Source organism: Electrona antarctica (genome assembly GCF_951216825.1).
Source record: "Electrona antarctica genome assembly, chromosome: 8".
NCBI lineage: Eukaryota > Metazoa > Chordata > Actinopteri > Myctophiformes > Myctophidae > Electrona > Electrona antarctica.
Window position 1 is genome coordinate 26,669,439 of NC_136789.1, and position 23,585 is coordinate 26,693,023.

Here is a 23,585-nt window from a genome sequence, read left to right on the forward strand (position 1 = left end):
AACGGTACAGTATGTCCGACTAGGACTCAAACCATGCTGTGTTTATTTTGGGGTGGCTTCCATAACCATATAGCCTGACTGTAGCTGTACAGGTTCAAGAATGTCCACGCATCATACTGTCTGATATTGGTTTTGTTCGTCGACTTTCGACTTTCAACTCCTCCATTTGTCACCAAGACACTGTGAAAACTATAATAAGAAACCAAGACATTTGGTTTTTGAGTCCATACACAAGGAAGCAGAGTCCTCTAGTTAGTTAGAGTCCACACATGTGCATTCAAATGATCAAACAAATTCCACAGTTCTACATTACAGCAACATTAACCCATTTTGGGGCGGGAAGTGGGAACCCCTTTTGGTGTTAGCATTATGTTATGCTTTAGCTATTGAAAAATAGCAGATCTACAAGCTCATAGCGCGCCACCGAGTGGCACGCTACGAGCTTGTAGGTCTGCTATTTTTGAAAAATCGAAGAACGACTGACATAGAAACATAGCTTTTTCAGAAAACTGTCAGGATGTAGAAGACATTTTTAGAATCTGATCTCAGGTCAAAATGGGTTAAACAATACACAACAACACAATCACAAAGAATATGTACCGTGTGCGCCTTTGAACCATGTGCAGATTAATTAATATCGTCTCTCTCTGACGTTCCCAAAACAATGCAGTTCAACCTCTGACCTTTACTGATAGGTGACGTCACGTGAGTGACGTGACACTCTAATCATGTGACTCCCTTTGCATAGGGTGCATTTTTACCTTGTGTTATAACCTTTTAACATATTTATTGTCGTTTTTAATTATATTTATTCATAATTAAATCAACCTTTTTGTCCAAGTATGATCATAAATGTTGCACAAGCAAAACCATATTTAATATTATTTAAGTTTATAACTGAAACCACTGTCTCATGTTCTGGGACAGTTACACTGACACTCGAATTTACATTTTGTTTCACTTACATTTTGTTTCACTTCATTAGAATTATTGTATCTTTAATGGCGGTGGCAAGCGATTCACGGGCTATAATATAACCATATCCTGACCTACACCATTCGTAGCCGATGTACAAGCTCCAATCCAATGAGTCGCAATTGAGGCTATTTTTGTTGAATCATGTAGGGGCGCTAGGGTTCTTAAGAAAACATAAAATGTGTGTGTGTGTGTGTGTGTGTGTGTGTGTGTGTGTGTGTGTGTGTGTGTGTGTGTGTGTGTGTGTGTGTGTGTGTGTGTGTGTGTGTGTGTGTGTGTGTGTGTGTGTGTGTGTGTGTGTGTGTGTGTGTGTGTGTGTGTGTTCACTCAATTCTGTCAGGTTTTGCGCTCTGTGGATCGTTGGTCTGCTGGAACCTGTGAGGACTCAATCCTCAGAGCCTACATTCACACAATTGAGACCAGTGAGCACTACATCTATATTGAGGTACTGTATTTTAATTCACTGTAAACATGAAAACACAGAGTTTGTGGTAACAATAAGCACTAATGTTTCATTTGTCTATGCATTTCAGTGCATAGACATTTCAACAGAGATTTGCTTTGTGTAAAGCAAAGCAAAGCAAACTTCTTTGTTTACCCAGGGAAGTGGACTAAGCTCGAGATGCTTGTTTACAGCCACACCCTGCTCATAGAACATTTCATGGTAGGGGTTCAATGCCTTGCTCAAGGGCACTTCAGCGGTGGTAATTTTAACGTGCCGGTCCGGGGATTCGAACTGGCGACCTTCCGGTATCAAGACCGCTCCGCAAACCGTTCGGCTGCCGCTGCCGTGTTAGATGTTGGACTGCATTTGCCATCATTTGCAACAGCATGTATTGACCTAGTGAATGCAAAGTGCATCCCTGACATCTGTATCCCTGACATCTCTGATTAATTGCACAGCATTGCACACGTGCAGCTTACAAGACATTGAGAGAGACTGCTGCTTAGCCATGCCTGTTTGTAATCATAAGGAAGCGGATGAGGTGTGAATGACATCACAATCACAGCTTGGTGCTTTCCTTGTCACCATTTCAGCTTCCCAGTCATTCCAGCTCTTCACCTCATACTGAGTCACCATCTGTTTCTCTGTTTCTCCAGAACCAGTTCTTCATAAGCTGTGCTGATGGGAAGAGCATTCACAACGGGATCGGTGATGCAATTGTGGATCGAATCCTGCGTGCGCACAGGTGTGCAGCCAGTCCCTCTGTTTGTATTCACGAGTCTGTGTGGTAGCGTTGCTTCAGATTTTCAGTCTTCTTTTTTTTTTTTTTTTTTTTCAATATTTTTATTGATTTTTCCATTTTATGACAAAGACAAGACAGGAAAAAACAAAACAAACAAAAAAACAAACAAAAAAACAAAACAGACAGCTCAGCTCAGACACGTTGTGGAACAAAGGACACAGTTATAAACATACCCATTACCTACATCGAACCAAAAAATAAAATACAAAGATAATATACAAATATGGACACATTCAGTTTGGTGCTTGAAAGTCTAGATGGGTTAACAACTCCAGAGAAAATTAAAGAAAATAAAAGATATATGCATATATTCCATACATAACATACATACATTTATCCATCAAGGTCAGTGGTATCTCTTCTGTCCAGGAACCCTATGGTCAAGGTGCAGATTTTCAGTCTTATGGCTATTTTTGACTACAAGAACTACTGTAAATGACCTGCATTGTAACCTTACTTGGACCTTGCTCAGGAGGTGGTGTAGTTCTAACCCTGAGTTCTCAGAACTCCCAATTTATCATTTCAAAGGTTTTCAAAATGTCATGTTCGCAAATGCAACAATGTTTTTTATTATTAGTATTTTTAAGATGTACCTCTCCCCTCAGGGATGGTTCTAGTGGTTATAATGGAAATGTCATAGAACTTCACAGATTCTGGAAGGTTTCACGTTATGGAAGGTTCTGGGTTACCCTTCAATGTAAAAAAAAATGCAACAATGTTTTTTATTATTAGTATTTTTAAGATGTACCTCTCCCCTTACCCTTACCCTTCATTGTCAAAAATAGCTATTAGTTATGTTTAGACTGTAGGCTGAGGTTATCATCTTAATCGGGCCCCTATTGGGTGTATTCAAGTAACACTTAATACACAGATAACTAAACTGCTAACTAAAATAAAAGCAACAAGCCTTACTCCATTAATTATTATTATTTCAGTGAGCAGAAGAAATACAGAGTGTTCGTGGTGGTTCCTCTTCTTCCTGGGTTTGAGGGAGACATCAGTGAAGGAGGTGGAAATGCCATTCAGGCTATACTTCACTTCACTTACAGGTGAGAGTTACTTTAGAAGCTACAACTTGTTGGTCATGGCCCCTGAAATACTTCTGGATGGTACACAATTTCTACAAGTGCTGAATTTGGGAATTTGAGGACAAACATTCTCATTAGCTATACCCCATTGGTCCTCCCAGATCTTTACCCTGATCATCTCTAGTCTCAGGTAGCCAGACAAGCTGAGATCAACGCCTGGGAAATCTAATTTCAATGTATGAGCTTGAATGGCAGAGAAAACTAGTGTTCGCAACCCTGGACCCATTGATTTGAAAACCAGTCCTGATAACTGTTTCCACCCAATAAATATGTAAATAATCATTACATTCAGATGTCCTGGGAGATCTCTGATTGGCTATGTGAGACTACTTCATGCCTAAACAACCACAGTACTTGAACCTAAATTGGTACTAGGCGCTGGGTGTTCATGCAATGCATTGTGGGAATGATACTTACCGTTCAATTCAATTCAAAGGGCTTTATTGAGCCGTTCATGAGCCATTACCTAACTTGTAATATCAAGTTAGTAGATTATTACATTTGCTCACTACCTGTGCCCCTCCATCATCTCTTTTACAAAGCCCAACATTGTGGCTTACTCTATATTAAGAAGTATTAATATCACATATTTGGTTTAGTTTATAATGTCTTTTAATGTTTTAGGACTATGTGCAGAGGAGAACATTCCATCCTGTCGAGACTGAGCCATGGTGAGTTTCCTGTTGTACCTGCTGACACATTCAACTCAAAATCCATCTTAAATCAGAAAATGCCACCTAACATGTGTCTCTTTCTTTCTTCTTGCGTTGCTCCTTTTAACTGAAGCTACTGTCAAACAGGTCTCGATTCCCATCCTTAACTAGCCCCTCTTCTTTTTACATTCATGTTTAAAGTCAATATTGTAATAACAATCCTTATGTTCCTCCAATTGAATCTTTATTTTCTAGCTGTCTAGCAGTCCAATGAATGTTTCTTGTCTCTCCCAGTCAAGGACCAGTGGACCGAGTACATCACACTGTGTGGACTGAGAACACATTCCCAACTCTCAGAGTCTCTTGTCACAGAGCTCATCTATGTCCACAGTAAGACCATCATTGCTGATGACCGTCGCTATATCATCGGTGAGTCACAAGTGGAACAAACCCATTCATAGGCAGGCAGGACATCACAGTAACGTTGAATCACGGAATCACAGTCAAGATTAAGAATAGCTCAAGGGGGCACGGTGGCACAGTCGGTAGCGCTGTCGCCTCACAGCTAGAAGGTCCTGGGTTCGATTCCCGCTGGGGACGCTGTGGGTGCTGGGGACGCGCTCTCTCCTCTGCGTCATCAGTGCCCATACCCGAGGCGGGGTTGGCGAATGGGCCTTTCTGTGTGGAGTTTGCATGTTCTCCCCGTGTCCCCTTGGGTAGGTACCCTCACAAAAAACATGCAGTAATCCTGGTCTCTAAACCACCTCCCCCTGGCCAGCCGTTGGCGCCTAATGGAGGGGAAAGGAACTGGTCAGAATAACGCGCTGGCCGCCGGGGAAACTCCCCCCTGTCAGGTGACAAGAAGTAGCTTGGACTCCTCATGCATAGAATGAAGCATGAGGTCAGTCCGCTGCCCTCCCCAGGTTGTCAGAGGAAGTGTAAATCGTGGGATAAAAAAACCCAAACAAAAAAAGAATAGCTAAAGTATTCTTTTAAGAATTAGTCATATAATAAAACCCTAAGGAAAACAATTGTAATAAAAGGTTTTATAAAACGTTGTGTTTCTACAGGCTCGGCCAACATCAATGACCGCAGCATGTTGGGCAGTAGAGACAGTGAGCTGGCGGTGTTGGTGGAGGACGAAGAGAGGGTCTCCTCCACCATGGGAGGAGAGGAGTACCAGGCAGGACCCCTCACTCTGGCCCTGCGCAAAGAGTGCTTTCGGTAAGGACAAAATAGTACAGTTGGGTGCCACCGATATTGTCCCTTATCATTTGACCCATTTAGGCCTGACCTCAACATTTAAAAAAATCCTTCTAAATCCTCCAGTTTTCTGAAATAAATATTTTCACGATTTTTCAAAAATAGCAGACCTACAAGCTCGTAGCGCGCCACTCAGTGGCGCGCTATGAGCTTGTAGATCTGCTATTTTTCAATAGCTAAATTATAACATAATGTTTAAAACACCAAAAGGGGTTCCCGCCCAAAATGGGTTAACTGTCCTTTTGCGCAGATCACGCAAACCTCAGCAAAAAGAAAAGGACAATATCGATGGCCTCCAACTGTAATTGCGGGTTTCTTTTCTCTTAGAGTTTCAGCAAATGACGCGATTGTGCGACAAAGCATGAATTAGGCTTATCTGTATGCGTGACTGAAGGATTACAGGGAGGGTAATCAGGACTTTAGTGTCACAGCTACACATCTAACGGACAATGAGATTAGCTATTGCTAATCTCATTGTCTCTGTGCATAACTGTAGTTCCAGCTCTTCAGAAGTCGGCAAGACATACCGTTTCGTGTTCCAGTTCATTTTCCAATAGCTTCATTTGATTCGCTCAGCAGCAGCTAAAGCGTGAACGTGTCATTTGTGTTTTCAGTACAAACCTGCTGCCAGGCCAATCAAATGCAACTATATGGGCAAATTAACTAGAACAGGAAACGGGAATCCTGGGACTACAGCAATGCACACATTGTTCACTGTGAGGCTGGATGATCAAAATATCCAGAGCCCAAGAGCTTTCTGTGTATGAGAACACACATCTACAGTACACTTCTGTACAACTGTAAACATGTGATGTGACAATAAATCTCAAGTATATGTCCTCTGTTTTCTAAAGGAACTGTGCCCCTGAAATCCTTGTCTATTTATAGTTTCTTGTCATTGGCTATAGTTTGAACACACTATATTGAAATTTTTGATAATATGTACTGTATGTTCCTATCAGGGTTCTCGTGGGAGCGGATTCAGACCCCAATATCAACATCGATGATCCAATAAGTGATGAGTTCTTCTTCTTGGGCTGGAATGCATCTGCTAAAGCTAATGCTGCAATTTATTACAAGGTAATCTAATAATGAAACATTAAGTGCTTACTGTGTGAATGTGTACTATTTTACCTTTATTTCCATGCAAGCTCTATTTTTTCTAAATCCTTCTCTGTCTGTCTGTCTGTCTGTCCTTTGTGGTTCACGGTCTTCGCTGTGATCCTGATCCAGGTCTTCAACTCCCTGCCCTGTAAGACAGTTCACAACATGCGAGAGCTGAAAGAGCATTCCATCAAAGAGCGTCTCTGTGACACGGACCCTGAGCAAGCAAAAGAGGAGCTGAAGGCCATCCGAGGTCTGCTGGTCCACTTTCCACTTACGTTTCTGTGTGACGAGAACCTGCTGCCTCCACTGGGCAGTAAAGAGGGCATGGCCCCCATAGGACTGTGGACATAATGCTTGATTTATACTTGGATGCACAGCGTTCCGCACACCGAAAATGGCAGATCTACAATCTCACAATGTGTCGCAACGCATTGTGAGCTTGTAGAGTTATTTTTGGAGTATAAATCAACCACAGACAATACAAGGTCAATGTCAGTACTCTATCCAAGAGAGGGACTCCTAGATCCCAGTTACCTCACTAATCAATAATCATTAAACAAAATAAAAATAATAGTAGCGACTACTATGACCAATATTAAGAGGAAGGCTTAGATTTCAAGTGGTTTATAAACTATATTCAATAATACCTTTTACATAACATTTTAACACACTTTTTTGTAAAATCACATTTTATTTTCCTATAAGACTAATGATGATACTCTAACATAACCACTGAAATGTGCATTTGACAATTGATCATTTGCTTTAACTGTAGATTATTTGTTTTAAAATAGGTGTTTATTATGGCAGTATCTGCTTTATAAATTCCACAATGCAGTCTGAACCGAATGGTTGTGGTGCAAAGGCCACATACGTGAATGTATGAGTAAGAGGAAGGATTGGAAGGTTGGATTAGAAGTCAAGCATCTCAGATAACTGGGGAACATTGTGTACATTTATTGTGGCAAGGTTTGGGGTGGGTGGATCTCTGTTATTTCGCTCTCTTTTTTCCCTCCTCCCATGCGCTTTCTTTCCCTCTTCCCCCATCTCTCTCTGCTTCTCCCCTCTCTCTCTACACACACACACACAGACACACACACACACACACACACACACACACACACACACACACACACACACACACGCTTCATTTCTCACTGCAGTGCCAGCAGATCTGTCAGAACATTTGTGGTTGTTATGGTGATGAACAAAAAGCTGACAGGAGTGTAACTGAAATAAAGAGTAGATCGGACAGAAACAAACAGAAGGTTGATAAAGGTGACTTCCAAACCATGTATTGGAAGAAACTGTATATTGGAAGATACTGTGTTTGGTGAGTGACAGTTTCTATGGAAGCAATGTCCTTTGAAAAGTATTTTTACTGTAGGGTAAATGACCACTTTAAAATCATTTAGAAAAAGATAATTTGGGGTTGTTTTTGATGTCAACATAGAAGTAGCGTGCTCATTCCCAATGCCAAGGTCAAGCCATGGTGTTTATCGTCACATACTATACAGTTTGTAGCACATTCTTGTGCAGTACTTCAAGTAAGAATAAGATGGAAAGGTAGAATAGTGGTAATAAAATGGCTATACTGCCAGGACTGAACGTTGAACCTGGGGCGACAGGTCCTTTTCAGTCCACCTTGTCCTCATTCAAAAGGATCCTCAAACTCAGCACTTCAGACTCACATTCCCTATTATCATCTTTTGACACCATTTATTTTATTATTTTGCTTGGATTATAAACAAAGGCAACATTAAAACACTATATAGTTTTAATGTACTATTATTAACCGTGTTGCTGCTGCCCATAATCTTACTGTAATGTTGTGTAGCACACAAGAAACACTTTTCTGGGGTTTTTGTGTGTAATGTGTTTTTTAGATATTTTAGTATTTCAAAGTGCCAGTGATGTCATATGGTCTCACATCCTTCCTGGACTACATGTCCAGGAAGGACAAACCCTAATCAAACACACAGACTACGTTATTGCTTTGGCCATAGGGTGCACATTTCAAATTGTGCTACTGTTATCTACTACAAATACTAGGCTAATAACTGGAGTTATGTGACTGGAGTTTCTTCCATCGGTATAATGCCCCCTTAACACTGTTAATGACCAACTACCAAGTTATTGTGTATTAAATTGAAGGTGGATTGACAATAAATTGACGACATAAAATAATGTCTTCCATCTGGCTGACGGCAACCAGTAGTGCCATTAGTATAGGACTTTGAGCACTACACAGTACAGACCTGCGGATGGAGGATTTAGCCACGGTTGCCGCGCATAACCACAGTTTAGGGTGGATTTGGGTCATTAAAATATATTCTAAATTAATATTGGATAAACCGCGGGTGAAATAATGCGGGAAATAAATGAATGGCATCTATCTATAGGCTTATTATAGCTTTTAAAATGCACAATATCTCGGCAAAATCTCGCAATCTTATCGATTTATAAATTTGAATAATTATTGCGGTCGGATAACGGGCATATTATAATTATGCACGCGTGGATTCGGGTGACAAAACGGCTCATTCGCAGGTCTCTACTACAAAGGCTTCTGGGGAGGTACAGTCATTGAAAATGTTTAGCAACACTAGCCAGCAATGTTAGAAAGTATTTTTGTAGTAGTTTTAAATCCTGCTAATCTTCAAATTATACATTTACTTTCAAAGATTGTAATGATATTTGGAAATGTTAGCAATCATATACTGTTGTATACACACTCAACTGAGAGTGAGATCATGGATGCTTCCTTTCTAATTGTCATGGTGTTTTAGCTTTTTTTTTTGCTAAATAGCCTAGTTTTTTCATATCTTAGGTATATCATTTGAACACATTGAAATGTTATGGAGGGCAGCCACTAGCTGTTACATTTTAGAAGCTGCTGTCTGATTTTCAGTATGCTTTATTCAACTGAAAGATTGTTTTTTCACCAATGATTGAAAACTTTTGTTGAGTGTCACGTCACACAATAGGCTACTTTGTTGTCATAACATTAAGTCTGATTCATGCTTCAGTCACTGTGTTTTTGTGTCGCTTGACAAAATCGTGTATTTTCAAATGAAAAAAGTGACGTTGACACATCAGGAAAATGTGATTTTAGTAGAGTGACAGCCTACAGAAGAGGCAGAAACATGGCATGCAAACAGAGTGTAGCAGTGGTCTTAAATTGAAGAAAACTTTTGGAGAAGCAAAATGTTATAGAGGGTCCTATAAGTAAGGAAACTGAAAAGACTGAAGACTGTATAAAGTATGTGATTGGAAGTAATCTAATGGTTTGTATATTTTATAATGTGTGTATGGGTGTGTGTATACATTTCACACAAAAAGCCAGTAAAACCTTTGGTTTCAGAAATGGTGCATTACCCACTTCAGGGGGCAGCCTTTTGTCCGACAACCCCTCTTTATTATTACAGTACTAATAAACTATTACCATGACATTTTAAAGGGTTTTCTGGTCTTTCACTATCTACCCTAGTTTCTTGTCTCTCCTATCCTATGAAAATGAAGCAAAAACTGCCTAAAGTTATGTATGCACTGCATTTCTAATAGGTATAAAACGTGTAATGTGAAACCATTGTGTAAAGATTTCAGCTATTATTACTGTAGACTTAACTGAACAGTATACAGTATGACTGTTACTTGACATAGCTGGGAGGAGAGTTATAACTTTTTAGTCAAGTGCTAATATTTTACCATATGGAAATGTATGAAAAAATTAATACTCCACCACCCCCCTTAACGCAAATATTGGTAAAGTTTCTTGAATGCATCTGATGCCCACATCATCATTGATGCTACCTGTGACTAACTATCAAAATCCATAACCCGACACTTAATTTGTAGAAGATTGTTTTTATTTGACTGAATACCTAAAACAATTTGATTTTGAACAGTTAAAATGTGGTCCAACTTTTTTATATAGGGTAGCCCTAAACTACATCGTGTGTGTGTGTGTGTGTGTGTGTGTGTGTGTGTGTGTGTGTGTGTGTGTGTGTGTGTGTGTGTGTGTGTGTGTGTGTGTGTGTGTGTGTGTGTGTGTGTGTATACCTGAAACGACACACACGCACCTACGGACGGCTGCAATTCGAAACGGGCCCCCGTAAAATCTGAATCCCCCCTCCCCCCACCCCTTTTTCCCCCCTCACTTTGTTTCTTTTCCCTTTTTACCTCCATTATGATGAATTCCTGTTCTGTTCTTTGGCTATATAGAAGTGTATTCTTATGAATTGTATGAATTGAACAAGGTGGACCCTCTTGTAAACAAGTGTAATGCTTTATTGGGTCGTCCACTCATAGTTAACAGTCTTTGTATTGTAATTGAGTTGTGCTTGAAATGTACTGTAATTCTGCAAACTGTTAATAAATATTTCAATCAATCAATCAATGTGTGTGTGTGTGTGTGTGTGTGCGCGCGTCTAGTTTCAGGTAATTTGTCCCTGCTGAAATACCGTAGTAGCAGTAACAGACTAGAGAGAGAGAGAGGGAGGGGGGGAAACACTTGAGGAGTGTTCAACGGATCGTCGTAACAACACAACACCACCTCACTCACACGACAGAATGGGAGGGAGCGTAGCAGGGCGACAGACATAACATAACATGGCGAAATAACAAGTTTCCTGCTCGCCGCAGTTTGTATGCGCCGCCCTGGCTGTGCCTGCTGCCCGTGGAGAAACACACCTTCTAAAAGTGGCGTAAAACTTGGATGTCGCAGCTCGAAACAAGCAAGCGGCATCGCTGCTTATTATAATCTCCCAACCAGCGGAGAGGGAGAGAGGAGAGAGAGGGCCGCTTGCTGCTGCTGAACGTTCGTTTGTACGGCTTGTGTTTTTGACGTTGAATCAACTGTGTGTGTGTTTTGGTCGCCTGGCTGGCTGGCTGGCGGTGCAAGGCGACGGACCGAGAGAGAGAGACTGTCTGTCTGTCAACACGGAACATGGACGAAGACGGAAAGTTCCAGAGTTGGATGTTTGTTGTTGAAGCCCGTTTAGCTCGCTAGCGTTAGCAACGTAGCTGTTTTTTCTTTTTTTTTGGGGACATATACCTCCGCACCTGACTTCGCTATAGCTCTTAATTAGCGTGCGCTCCTATTGATTTTAAGGCACAAAAAAAGTCACGTTCCGAAGTTTTGAAAACAGTGTCAACAACACGAAAGAGGAATTATTATTTAGTGTATATATCTTTTTTTGGGCTTGATATGACGAATCCGATATACCTGGCTGCTGCGGGAATGAACATCTTATGTTGTTAAAAAGATAGGCGGCCATCACATCAGACCAGAGTCTTTTAAGTGTCATTTGGCTGTGTGTGTGTGTGTGTGTGTGTGCGCGCGCGCTGCTCACTGGGTTGTTGCCATGCAGCAGTAAAGATCAACATGAACGCAGCAGCAGCAGCAAGGTGTTCAACAACACTAGTGGAGGTGCAATATGCTGAAATCCTGCGACTTGACGCTTTAACACACTAGCCGATAGCAACCTGAATCACAACGTAAAATAATCAGCAACGTGAAAACGAGTTTCGTTTTGAACGAATTGTCCCGGTTGACATGTGTTTTTTCTAAAAAAAAAAAAAAAAAAAAAACCAACTGCAGATATCCAGCAGCTCTTTGCCTGGGCTAACGCGAGCTAGCCAGCTGGGCGCGTCTGTGTCGTGTGATCCACTGCACAGCCCCGGTGTGTGTGCGATGTGAAATCAAGTTGTTGTAATAGTTGGAGCACAGTCACCGACACAACCCCCCCCCCCCCCCCCCCCCTAAAGACAAGCAGCATCGAGCTTATATAGCCCTCCAGTTTTCGTATTTGCAATCAGCTGGCTAACTTGTTAGCCACCGTTCCAAGTTTTGCCAGCAATGACTGAAAACGCCCCCACACGAAGCCTGGATGAGATAGACCTCGCCGCTCTGAGGGTGAGTATTCCAATGAGATTCATTGATTCAAGTCTTTGAACATGGGTGGCCGTTTTGGGTTTTTTTATGTGGTACACACACACACACACACACACAGTCACATACACTGGCCTACTGCAACATCTACAATTCTACATGTACCTGTATGCTGAGTTGACATAATACTATGTGGACACAAACAAGAATTACACAAACACAATCTTTTCCAAAGCATATTGGGGAACCATGCACTGCTGTCCGTGATCGATCCCCATCCCATTCTGCCAAACCACCCTGTCATTGTCAACCACAGTAAATACGTCTAACACACATAACAGGCCTCACTCACTCACACTTGCTTACATTTTTCCTTAGTTTTGTTGGAGCTTTCTATGTTGGTGGTTCCACAACCACCACAGCGGCTATAGGCGTGACATTTGCACTAGGTACAGGCAAATGCTGGTAACATTTTGGCAGTGCTATGTAGAGCAGTGGTTCCCAAAGTGGGGTCCGGGGTCCTTGAGAAAGTTCCAGGGCGTCCCCAGCTAAATGAACCAAATGGACCCGTATGGGTCTGTATTAACTCAGAGTTCATTTAACATTGATTTAACAATACAAATTGGGGTCTCAGAGATATAAATCAATCAATGCTGCCATTTAATGGGGGTCCGTACTTCGTAGCCTGTTGCATATCAAACTGAGGGTGGTTGAAATTAAAGCTGGTTGAGAATCACTGCTAGAACCGTAAAAATGTTCTCTTATGGGGGACCCTCCCTGGCATGTCTCTTCAAATGGGGGTAAGCGGGCCAATTACTGTCAATTTGGGGGTCCTTGACGTGAGAGTTTGGGAACCACTGATGTAGAAATCAGTCACAATCACAGATGCGGTGTTATCCAGTTTTAATCTCACACTGTATGAAAGACCTCAGTTTCACACATTTACATTTTTACCAGCAGCTTCGTAGAAGGTGCTGGTTAGTGTTTGCCCTGGAAACTTGCGACTGGTAGACTGACACCGCTAGTTCACACCGCTAGTTGCTGAAGAGTGGGTTGCCAAGTCCGCATATTTCAAAAGCCCACAAAAATACCTTTCAACACACTACTTACACGCACTCCAACTCGCTTATAATTCGCGGACCTGGCAACACTGCCTCCCCTCTCCATAGGCCTATCTCACAGCCCCCTTTCCACGCCCACTTCCGGTAGATAGTGGTGTCATTTAACATTAGGCATTACCACTTTTTTTCTCTGGAGAATCTAAGTACATTTCCTAATGTTAAAATGTCAAAGACCGATAATAATATGAAAAACACAATGGTATAACAACTCAAATAAGTAGAATACACCTTACCTTTACAAAACGGTAGTTTGTGGCTTGTGAAAATACCTCTTTTAACTCTTTGAGAGTTTCAAGGATTTCTATATAGTTTTTAGACTTCTCTATGGCAGAATGGCGTTTTTGAATGATTTATTGAAAATTCTCTGCTGTGAATGTGTGACAACGAAAGACCTTCAGAGAAAGCTTGGCTTGTCTGCTTCCAGGAAAAAAATGAACTGAGTTGATAAAATGTTTAGTTGTGGTGTTGGAAGCCATTTAAAAGAGCCTGCATTTACACTGGGTAGTGTTTCTAGGACAACAAAAAAAGTTATGACCGGTTGAAGTTTTATTTTCTAAATAACTTTTTTTCTGCTGGGCGTACATAGCCATGCAATATCTCATTTTAAAGGGTGAGTTGTCTAGTTCAATTAAAATAAAATAAAAAGTTTCTCACATGTACCACTGTAGATATTTTGCCATCTATAAATAGCATGGTCAGTCATGATCAATCTGACCTATCCAGCTAAAAGTCCCCCTAGCTCTGAAATGGAACATCATATAAACTCAATTCTTTTTTGGGGTAAAATTAGACATTCTAACGCACATTTTGATATATACCATGTTTACATAGTCTTACCAGTACCGTGTCTATTCATGCATGTATCTCAAAAACCTGTTGTGAAGAAACAGTTTTGATAAAAAACTCATCCAAGGACATTGTTTTGATATGACTTTGTGCCCATGATATGTATCAAAATATAGACTTGAATGTATACTGTATTATAACAAAAAAATTGGGTTCTTACCATCTACCGCTACAGAGTAAATCACAGTTGAAACTCGCTTAGTCAAACCATAAACCTCAGACTAGTGAACAAAATAGCCATGACAGGTCTAACTCATTGTAAAAGCTTGTCTTTTATTTTTTATGACTACTAACATAATACAATTATAAATATTACAGAAAATAAATAGGCCTACATACAAAACAGTTGTCCCCAAACTCCCCAGTGTCCCCAAACCACTGCATTCCAGTTGTTCTTGACGGTGTGTGTGTGTAGGCTAAATTTAAAAAAAACAACTGAAATGAATGAATGCATCCGGTTCAGTGTCGGAGAACTCCATCGCAGTCTTGACTCTTCGTCTTCATCATCATCATCATCATCATCATCCTCCTCCTCCTCCTCATCTGATGCCAGTTCTAAATATATAAAAATAAACATTTAGCTGTAGTCAGCCCGGCCAATAGCCAGTTGGGGGGGGGGGGGACGTAGGCTATCTGACATCATCGTCATCATCATCATCACACGGAGACACACTAAACAATGTACAATCATGATTGTATACAATATACAATGAACGCAATTATCATGCAAGCTCAGACGTCAATGAAACGTCATACAGATCTTATATAATACGCTACTGTTAGCTTCACTCCCCGTCCCCCCTCCGATCCTTGTAGCAACGTCATCATAACCACGCGTTGCTTCAGTAAACGATGCATGTTTGTTCTCCGTCTTTGTAGACAGTAAATAAAAGGAGCGAACATTACTCTAAAGATCAGATCGCCTATAAGGCACGCTACAATATAAAATACTTGTACTGCCATGCGTGCATGCCTGCTACGATACATTTGTACTGCACCAACCAACCGATCGACACCAACCCCCCCCTCCAGCCCTTAGCCAGCACCAATGCACCGACCAACACCATTAGCCAGCACCTTCGGTGCTGGCTAATGGCTGGGGGCCATCGTGGTGAGTCATTCTGGCGTCATGATCTGACTAGTAGTAGTAATTATCCAAGCATCTATTTGTAGCGATCATCTTATGATTTCTGATCACTATAGAAGGGCATTTTCTACAATAAGATTACCTCAAAACATTCCGGGTTGATCGTCTTCTTCAATGGTTTCCCGGTATAGCTCATCGGACGACGATGGGGAGACAATGAAAAAAGGAGGGAGGGAGCAGCGAGTCTCGCTGTAAGCACTGGACCAGGGCTACTCCGCCTGGAGAAGGCGACTGGGACGCGTATGGATCAATACTACTACCACAAAACTCGCTCAAATAAATAGTACTGCTTTCAACTTTTTCTGCTAGAAAATCGCTCGGGCGAGACGGCAAACAGGCAAAACAATGAAAACTATGAAGACTCCCTCTGCCCCCACTGTTTACAGGGGGTGGGACCAGCTTCCAATGGCAACACGTACACGTGTGTCACGTGACACGGGTTTTCTGGGTAATGTAGTTGGAATATAAGCTCAGGAATTTAAACAGCGCTTCGGAGCATATTAATATGTTTAGATTCATCAAAAACTGTGAAGACGCCAATTGGCGTCATTGATCATTTACGGAATTCTGATGAAGACGCCAATTGGCGTCTTTCATCTTCTAAGGGTTAACATGGAAGCCTATGGACCGCAAAAAAAAGAACACCACTATCAACAAAAGGGGGCGTTAAAAGGGGGCGGGGAAATGCTGTGAGATAGGCCTATTGGCACACATGCACGCTCTCACACACACACGCATGCACGCCTGGAAGCCACCGCCCACTCCACAAAGTGTCATCTCGACTCTCGCCTACTCATGCAGGAGACGCAGCGGACGGAGTGTGGAGGAGGAGGAATTGCCGCATCACGCTTTTGCTTATTCCTTTTAAATCTCTGTATATAAAATATAGCTCACTCAGCGAATCTCTTAGTTACAGCAATATTGTTCTTCGACAATAGTTGGTTTGTGCCTAAGTATTACGATTAGGCAGTTCGCATTGGCCATTTCCAATGCGACGCACCGAATCCCAGCCATTAGCCATGATCGCACTGGCTTCAACCTGTCCCAGAGCCAACTAATACAACAGTTACGACATTGAGGAGGCAAATAACAGCGGAGCGCCGCTAAAACGTGGCAGCAGACTCGCTGATTTAATGGGTAACGGACAGTAACACATTTGAGTCTCAGTGACTGTACTCGCGGACTCCCACGCATACTACCGCTGACCCCCTCCACCCTGCGCCGAACTCCTCAGGACCCCCACAGCCTCTACCCGCGGACCCCCACGCGTTTTAGGAAAGATGGACATGTCAATGTGTTCGGGTGTCAATCAAACCAACTGCGTGCTGTCAAGTGGAAACCTCATACTCATGGTAGCCAATTTGAATGCAATCTGGTCAAACTGACTGATACTGAATAGTCAGATATAAGGTGAAAACCTTGTATGACCAAAACCATTCCTTTACAAAATATATAATGATAAAATAGCCTATCTACAAGCTCACACTGCATCTTCATTTTATTCAATATTCATATCTTCACATTGGGAGCTTGTAGATCTGCTATTTATTTTTTACTGTGGACCAAATATAAAAGCTGCTGGTAATAATATGACGAAAGTCATTTCTTGTTTTGTTATGAATTGTCTGACAATTAACAGATTAATCGCCCAGGACGAAGTTCTTTGTCCTTTCTATTAGTAACGCCCGACGCTCAGGACGAAGTATTGTCCTAAAGACGAAGTTTATTGATACGAGAACAGATCGCCTGGCTGTATAGCCCAGGCGCGCCTGCTGGGCTCTCCTCGGTGACGCGCAAGACTGAGACGTCATCAAAAAACTCCCTCCTCTGTTTAGCTGATGAAAACGAAAATCTTAAAACGTTCATAAATCGCGATCTAAATCATCCCGTCTTTTTCTGAAAAAAGATCCTGTGTTAGACGGCGCTCCGCGGTCCAGTCGCTAGTCTCGATAGATTTATTCTTGTCTCCCGTTGTTGTCGATCGATTCTAAAGTGCTGTGGCTACACAACATCATGAACTTCCGGCCGGTCCGTCCGGAAAAGGCGTCCGTGTTTATAAATCGACTGGGCGCATGAATGTAATGGATTAAATAGTTCCGGGCAATTAAAGTGTTAACAGTACATGCATGTTGGATCCCCTTCCACATACTGTGGCTGTGCACTACAGTGCATCGCTCATACTTGACAGGAAAGTGCTTTTTGTTTTATCATAATTGTTGGCCACATTCGTGTTTGCTCGCTCTAATTTATTTAGTGACAATATCCCTTTGAGTGTTTATTGTGCTTGCCGAGCTGCTCTTTTGAAGGGGGCATCTCATCCATCCACTTACAGCACATTTTGGGCACATTTGGTCAAATGTCCCACTCCACAACCCCGACCGCCGGATGTGCCCAAAATGTGCTGACCTCATCACATTTGTGATGCTGACCTCATCACATTTGTCATGACGGCTACGGCCATTTTTTGCCCAAGGAGTGTTTTTTGTGCATAACTAATGCTTGGAGTGGATTCAGAATCATGAAAACCCCCATCGTTTGACATCACACATCCTACTTAAAGCATAAGGAAGGTTTGACATTTTTGCCTTATTGCGAGTCTTACTATGAAAACGTGCAATTACCGCCAGTCAGTCAGTGTATCACTCAAAATCCCCACGAAAGCCCCCATATATGGTGTCCATTTACTATGACATCTGATGTCATAGTAAATGCGCTCTGCTGTCGCAATTAAGCTCATATATCGAGACCCCAGATATCATCAATCAATATTGGCCAGCAACTCCAGATCTGACATCAAACCTCAAACCCTTAGATCTCCATATATGGAGCTGACCTGTTATGACATTCCATATGTTGATCCTCCCCACCCGTCTTTCCTCTTCGATGTCTCCCTTTTGACTTATACCTGTCCATTCAAACTCTAGACAGGCCTGCCCCAAGTTATTAGTGCAGCCTCGCCCGGCAGCCGGCGAAAACTAGAGTTCTCAACAGGCCTGAAAATTAAGGCCTGGCCCTCATCAAACCCTGTACAAGAGAATGTCCCATTGTCCCCGCTACCACCATTAGATCCTCATATATGGAGCTGACATTCCATATGTTGATCTGACCTCATCAAACCCTGTCCCCGCAAAACATGCTCCTTATATGGCCCGTACAGAACTCATTCCATGTTATCTGACCCCCCATGCCAAAGCGCCAGTGCTCGCCCAGCAGTCTGCCGTCAAAGAGGCGGATGGGTTTCTCACACGCTTCTCGTCCTTGGGTGTCTTACTGGTATAGGATGTTAATGGTAGGGTCACACATGGTTTGACCAGATGAAGAGCCTTGGCTCAAAACGTCGTCAATAAATGTATCCTTTGGAGCATATGAGTGTGCGGCTTCCCTTCTCTTTTCCTATGTTACTTTTTGAACCCAGCACCTCCATGAAGTGATGTGCGTATTTTACTATAGGGTCACACATAAACCCTTATAATGCCAATGCTGACAGCCAGTCAGCAAGTGGATTCATGAATGTATGTATATAGACAATATTTTAGGCCAATAAAAAAAAAAGACCATATTAACACTTTTTTTACCACTTTAACAAAAGAAGCCTGTTGGCTGCCGGACTAGAGTAGGTGACACCCCTTATATAGGCTACTGCCTCAGTCTCATCATGTCTGGATATCATCATGTACTGTACATTATTAAATGGAAATCTTTACAAAACAAATAGCAGTTAAATCTGACTCACTTTGGGCTAAGGAATGTGAGAATTCGTTTTGCTCATCCGTGAGTGAGATGGACAAAATCCAATATGATTTGACTAAGTACCTCCTCGATTGATGTTGTTGTGAGGATGAGTCTTTCGAAAGATTTTTTTCCACTCATGCCTACAATTACTAGAACAGCTAGGACAGTCAAGTAAGTCACTACTTTGTAATGCAGCCTTTAAAACCACAAAAATAACACTGTCACAATATTGTGATATTCCAAATCCCTATCTCTCGTATCATGATATTTATTGATATAATAATATATTGCACAGCCTTTTCCATCAGTGCTAAATCCACCACTTTAAAATCCTTGTTTAACAAGTCCAAATTTATGAAGAGCAGTGGTTAGAGATTTTGGGAGCATAATGCATTTGCATTCGTTCAAAAACATTCTCGGATTTACTGTACAACTACAGTTCAATGTAGTTGTACATTTGTACCATTTGACTTTTGCCACTCACAAATCCATGCCATTATTGCTTAACCGCAGATGTGAGTATCCACTAAGGAAGTGACAATTGGATCAATGCATAAACAAGGCTAGAGAAAAACCACCATTAGACGAGGCATTTGGTAAAATTGGCATTGATATGTACAAGGATTTGTATTTTGTATAATAAAAAGTGATAGTTTGTGAATACACTAAAAAACAACAATAGACAAAAGGGGTAGGTTCTAATGCATTGAACAAAAATGATTGCTTTGTTCCCCTATGACTACAGTGTTACTACAGTATTACACAACAACCAGTCCATTGTGAACACGGTACATAACAATACATTCATTGTACACAACTGTAAACTTTATTTAAATATAAATTGTACCTTGTCTGTGGAAAGCCATTCCTCAAAATGTTTGAACTCATTCTCGTGGGAAGCAAGAAATGCCTTTTTCTGTTAAGTTTTAGGGCAGTATTATGCGTGTCTTAAGTACCAGGTCTTATTACTTAACTTAAAGGACCACTTCACCACTTTTCAACATCTCTTCATATAATTGGTCCTCACTAATGTTCATGATAAAACACCACAATTTTTTCCTACTCAGTCTGTGTCTCATAGGAGGGCTTTGGGCAGTTCGGACACCCGTCCACCAGTGACATCATCATTAGGCAGATTAGGCAGATTTTAAACAAGATTTGTTTTAAAATATATTTAGATTTTTATTATCGTGAGAACGATGGCTTCAACCTTTGCATTGCAACTTTTCAGGAAAAGAAAGCCTGTCGTTTCTATTAGCTTGGATTCACCATCGATGATGTCACTGGTGGACGGGTTTCTGAACTGCCCACAGCCTTCCTATGAGACACAGACTGAGTAGGAAAAAATTGTGGTATTTTATCATGAACATTAGTTAGGACCAATTATAGGAAGAGAAGTTGAAAAGTGGTGAAGTGGTCCTTTGAGACCTGGAGGCGTGATCAATGCCATTTGGGTATTCTGAGTGGCCAAACAGCATTCACCACGCCTCCAGGTCTTAAGTTAAGTCATAAGACCTGGTACTTAAGACACGCATAATACTGCCCTTAGTGTCCTATAGTATATTTGAAGCCCTGTGCAACATTAGATTCAAGTAAAGGCCTGTGCATGATGAATTACTTTTTCTTTTCTTCTGGGATTTTCCATTCAAATGTTTCAGTAGAGATACTTAATTAATAAAATAGACAAACAAGTCACTAGCAATTACATACATGTATAACATTTTGGTGACAAAGTGTCTTTTCTGTGAAAAATATCTTATTGTCGCCATTGCGTAAAACACCACTTAACCTTCACAAGTTCAAACAGAGATAGACGGGCATAGAAGAAATGGTAATGTTATGGATTGCCTCAAACCACTCAAATCCTATATGGTTTGAGAGGGAGGAATTCAATCTGTAAAAAGATAAGAAAAAACTGTTTTGTGATTCCTTACGTTCTAACCAGAGTAATCTAGTAAGAGAGTGGCGACACGCTTTGATCTCGGGCTATAGTTCCAAACATTGGAACTATCCTATTGAGATAGAACGAGCACTTCCGCATTCCATTGTTACAATGGGAGTCAATGCTAGTGTCGCCACCCTCTTACTAGTTCTAACTAAGTAATTTGAAACTTTACATAAGTGCAAGAAAAATAACTTCCAGTTTCACTAACTATCTGGTCAATGGAAAACAAAACAAAGTCAGTTTATTTATTCTTATTGTGGTGGCCTGTTGCCAAATGTCACAGAGATTGCATCAATAACTGACGACAATATTATTTTATTTTAACTCTGTGAATTTGTATGGATGGTTGAGCATATGTGATACATACTTGGCATTTGTTGTTTAAAAGTTGCAACACATGATGATCCTAAGAAAAAAAAATGCCTTTCTTAGTTTGGAAAAATGCAGTTAACTATTTAAAGACACTTATTTCAAGATGTATTTAAATTATGTAACACTAGATTGAGTCAAACATACATGGACTGTTTTTGCAAATTGTGTAACACTAGATGGAGGAAGCTATTGGACAGCCACCAGTCCAGTACCATCCACGCTGACACCACTATGTGAAGCATGTGGGCCCAACTACCCTATGGAATGCTTTCAAGACCTTAGAGTCCATGCCCTGATGGGCTGTGGTTGCTCTGAGGCTAATCACAGTTTGCACACTGACTAGGTGTGGTGTATAATAGTTTAGCATGACATGCATTGATAATATTATACAGTCTAGATCCATTACATTCTCAGATTTGTTGAGCACACATGCTAATGTAAGAGTTGACTACTAGAGACTAGACTACACAGATGTATAAGAATGCTCATTTTGTCTGTGTTTGGTAGAGGGATTACAAAATTCTCTTTTTGCTCCGGACCCCAGCGGTTTTTGCCACTTGCTTGTCTATGCACTTTTTGTGATCATTGTTGACGGACGGTGTGCTGCTGGTGCAATCCTCCATACTCCTTTTGCACAGCAGCTCTACCCTCCCCCCTCTATCACTTGATTCCCTCTCAGCCCACTCTCCGTTTTGGATGTGGGTGATGCTGCCGCCTCCGTCTTTCCACCCTCTGGATAATTGCATTATCCTCTTCCATACCTTCATTCTCTCACGCCTTCCTTCCATCTCTTCTTACCTCTTATGTGTATACTTATACTTGTGCGTACATAGCTGTGCTCAACCCTATGGCTATTATTTGTCTTGTTGTTCTGAAAAGTGGGGTTGTTTCTGTGAACACACACACACACACAAGTCTGGGGTCCTTTCACCATTTATACTACCAAAGCTGTCTTAACGTATGTATTATAAACCCTCCTTCGAACGAGAGCCCTCTCCGTTGTCAAAATGAGGTTTGAAAAAAATTGTTTTAACCCATTTAGACCTGAGGACGCATGTGTGTCATATAGCTTTAAACCCATTTTGGGCGGGAACCCCTTTTGGTGTTTTAACTAAGCATTATGTTATACTTTAGCTATTGAAAAATAGCAGATCTACAAGCTCATAGCGCGCCACTGAGTGGCGCGCTATGAACTTGTAGGTCTGCTATTTTTGAAAAAAATTCTGTTTCCTAATTTTGAAAAAAATGCGGCACAAATCTTTGAATATATATTCTTTCAAAGCGAATGTTTTTTTTATTTCGACGTCAGGCCTGAATGGGTTAAGCGAGGATAGGATATGCCATACACAGTACATTGTAAACCCAGTGCAGTGCAGCGGTCCTGCCGCCCACACATCATGAGAAATGGTGTGAAGGTGGAACTGTCTCTTTCATTCCCGATGGGGAGGGGGGCGATAGATGATGTACTCTGTAGCCTATATCAACTATTTAGACCATTATTAGTGTCTCGTGAATGACATTTTCAGTGGTTGGAAAAAAATTAAATAAGCAAAATACGCATCAGAAAGAGACCATACAGTCAAATCCCTATCTTGTGCTTGTCTTTGTGTCTGGTGTTGTATATCTTATTCTATAAAAGGGGAAACAACTGCTTTGTTTATTTTAAAGCATACAATTAAAATAAAAGGAATTGGATTTGAAATGCCACATAAGTTTCACTGACAGACATGGAATTCTGCAATATTCTGTCTGGATGTTTTTGGTGTCTGGGCTAATGAGGTGTGTGTGTATATATGTTTTAACCCTGTGTCTCTGTCCATCTGATTCTTTCTCTCAGGATCCAGCAGGAATATTTGAGCTGGTTGAGGTTGTTGGCAATGGGACCTATGGGCAGGTGTACAAGGTGAGACATGACATGTTGGAGTGGGTCAGTGTTGTTTTTGGCAGCGAAATTTGATTTTAGTTTTAGTCATAGTCTTTTGAATAGTTTTCACTTAGTTTTAGTCACATTTTAGTCACCTGGAATGTTTTAGTGTTAGTCTTGTTTTAGTCGACTAAATCTACGGTTGATTTAGTCGACTAAAATGTATTTTGGCGGGGCTTGATGCCGTCGTAATGACTGTTTTTACACTTGCTGAAAATAGATCGGCTATTTTCAGCATGCAACCAAGTGTAAAATGACTTATACTGGATATC

The 23,585-nt window shown here is 41.2% G+C and overlaps 2 protein-coding genes and 1 long non-coding RNA gene across 13 annotated transcripts in view; 2 read left to right on the forward strand and 1 right to left on the reverse strand.

Annotated features, from left to right (window-relative positions):
* The window catches only part of pld2 (phospholipase D2), a 34,794-nt gene extending 27,909 nt beyond the window's left edge, over nucleotides 1-6,885 (forward strand). For all 5 annotated transcript variants that reach the window (XM_079508259.1, XM_079508258.1, XM_079508260.1 and 2 more), the window contains 8 exons: nucleotides 1,316-1,420; nucleotides 2,077-2,165; nucleotides 3,158-3,271; nucleotides 3,935-3,981; nucleotides 4,258-4,392; nucleotides 5,034-5,187; nucleotides 6,189-6,306; nucleotides 6,460-6,885. In XM_079508259.1, the coding sequence (XP_079364385.1) occupies nucleotides 1,316-1,420; nucleotides 2,077-2,165; nucleotides 3,158-3,271; nucleotides 3,935-3,981; nucleotides 4,258-4,392; nucleotides 5,034-5,187; nucleotides 6,189-6,306; nucleotides 6,460-6,684 (987 nt within the window). In that variant the 3' untranslated portion in view covers nucleotides 6,685-6,885. The remainder of the gene's footprint in view (nucleotides 1-1,315; nucleotides 1,421-2,076; nucleotides 2,166-3,157; nucleotides 3,272-3,934; nucleotides 3,982-4,257; nucleotides 4,393-5,033; nucleotides 5,188-6,188; nucleotides 6,307-6,459) is intronic.
* Nucleotides 6,886-7,021: 136 nt separating this feature from the next.
* On the reverse strand, nucleotides 7,022-7,506 carry LOC306928274. The gene is made up of 2 exons (XR_013790664.1): nucleotides 7,446-7,506; nucleotides 7,022-7,405 (listed from the first exon to the last, which is right to left on the reverse strand). It is a non-coding gene; the product is annotated as an uncharacterized lncRNA (long non-coding RNA).
* Nucleotides 7,507-10,821: 3,315 nt separating this feature from the next.
* The window catches only part of mink1 (misshapen-like kinase 1), a 56,405-nt gene continuing 43,641 nt past the window's right edge, over nucleotides 10,822-23,585 (forward strand). For all 7 annotated transcript variants that reach the window (XM_079507498.1, XM_079507501.1, XM_079507500.1 and 4 more), the window contains exons 1-2: nucleotides 10,822-12,250; nucleotides 23,227-23,292. In XM_079507498.1, the coding sequence (XP_079363624.1) occupies nucleotides 12,194-12,250; nucleotides 23,227-23,292 (123 nt within the window). In that variant the 5' untranslated portion in view covers nucleotides 10,822-12,193. The remainder of the gene's footprint in view (nucleotides 12,251-23,226; nucleotides 23,293-23,585) is intronic.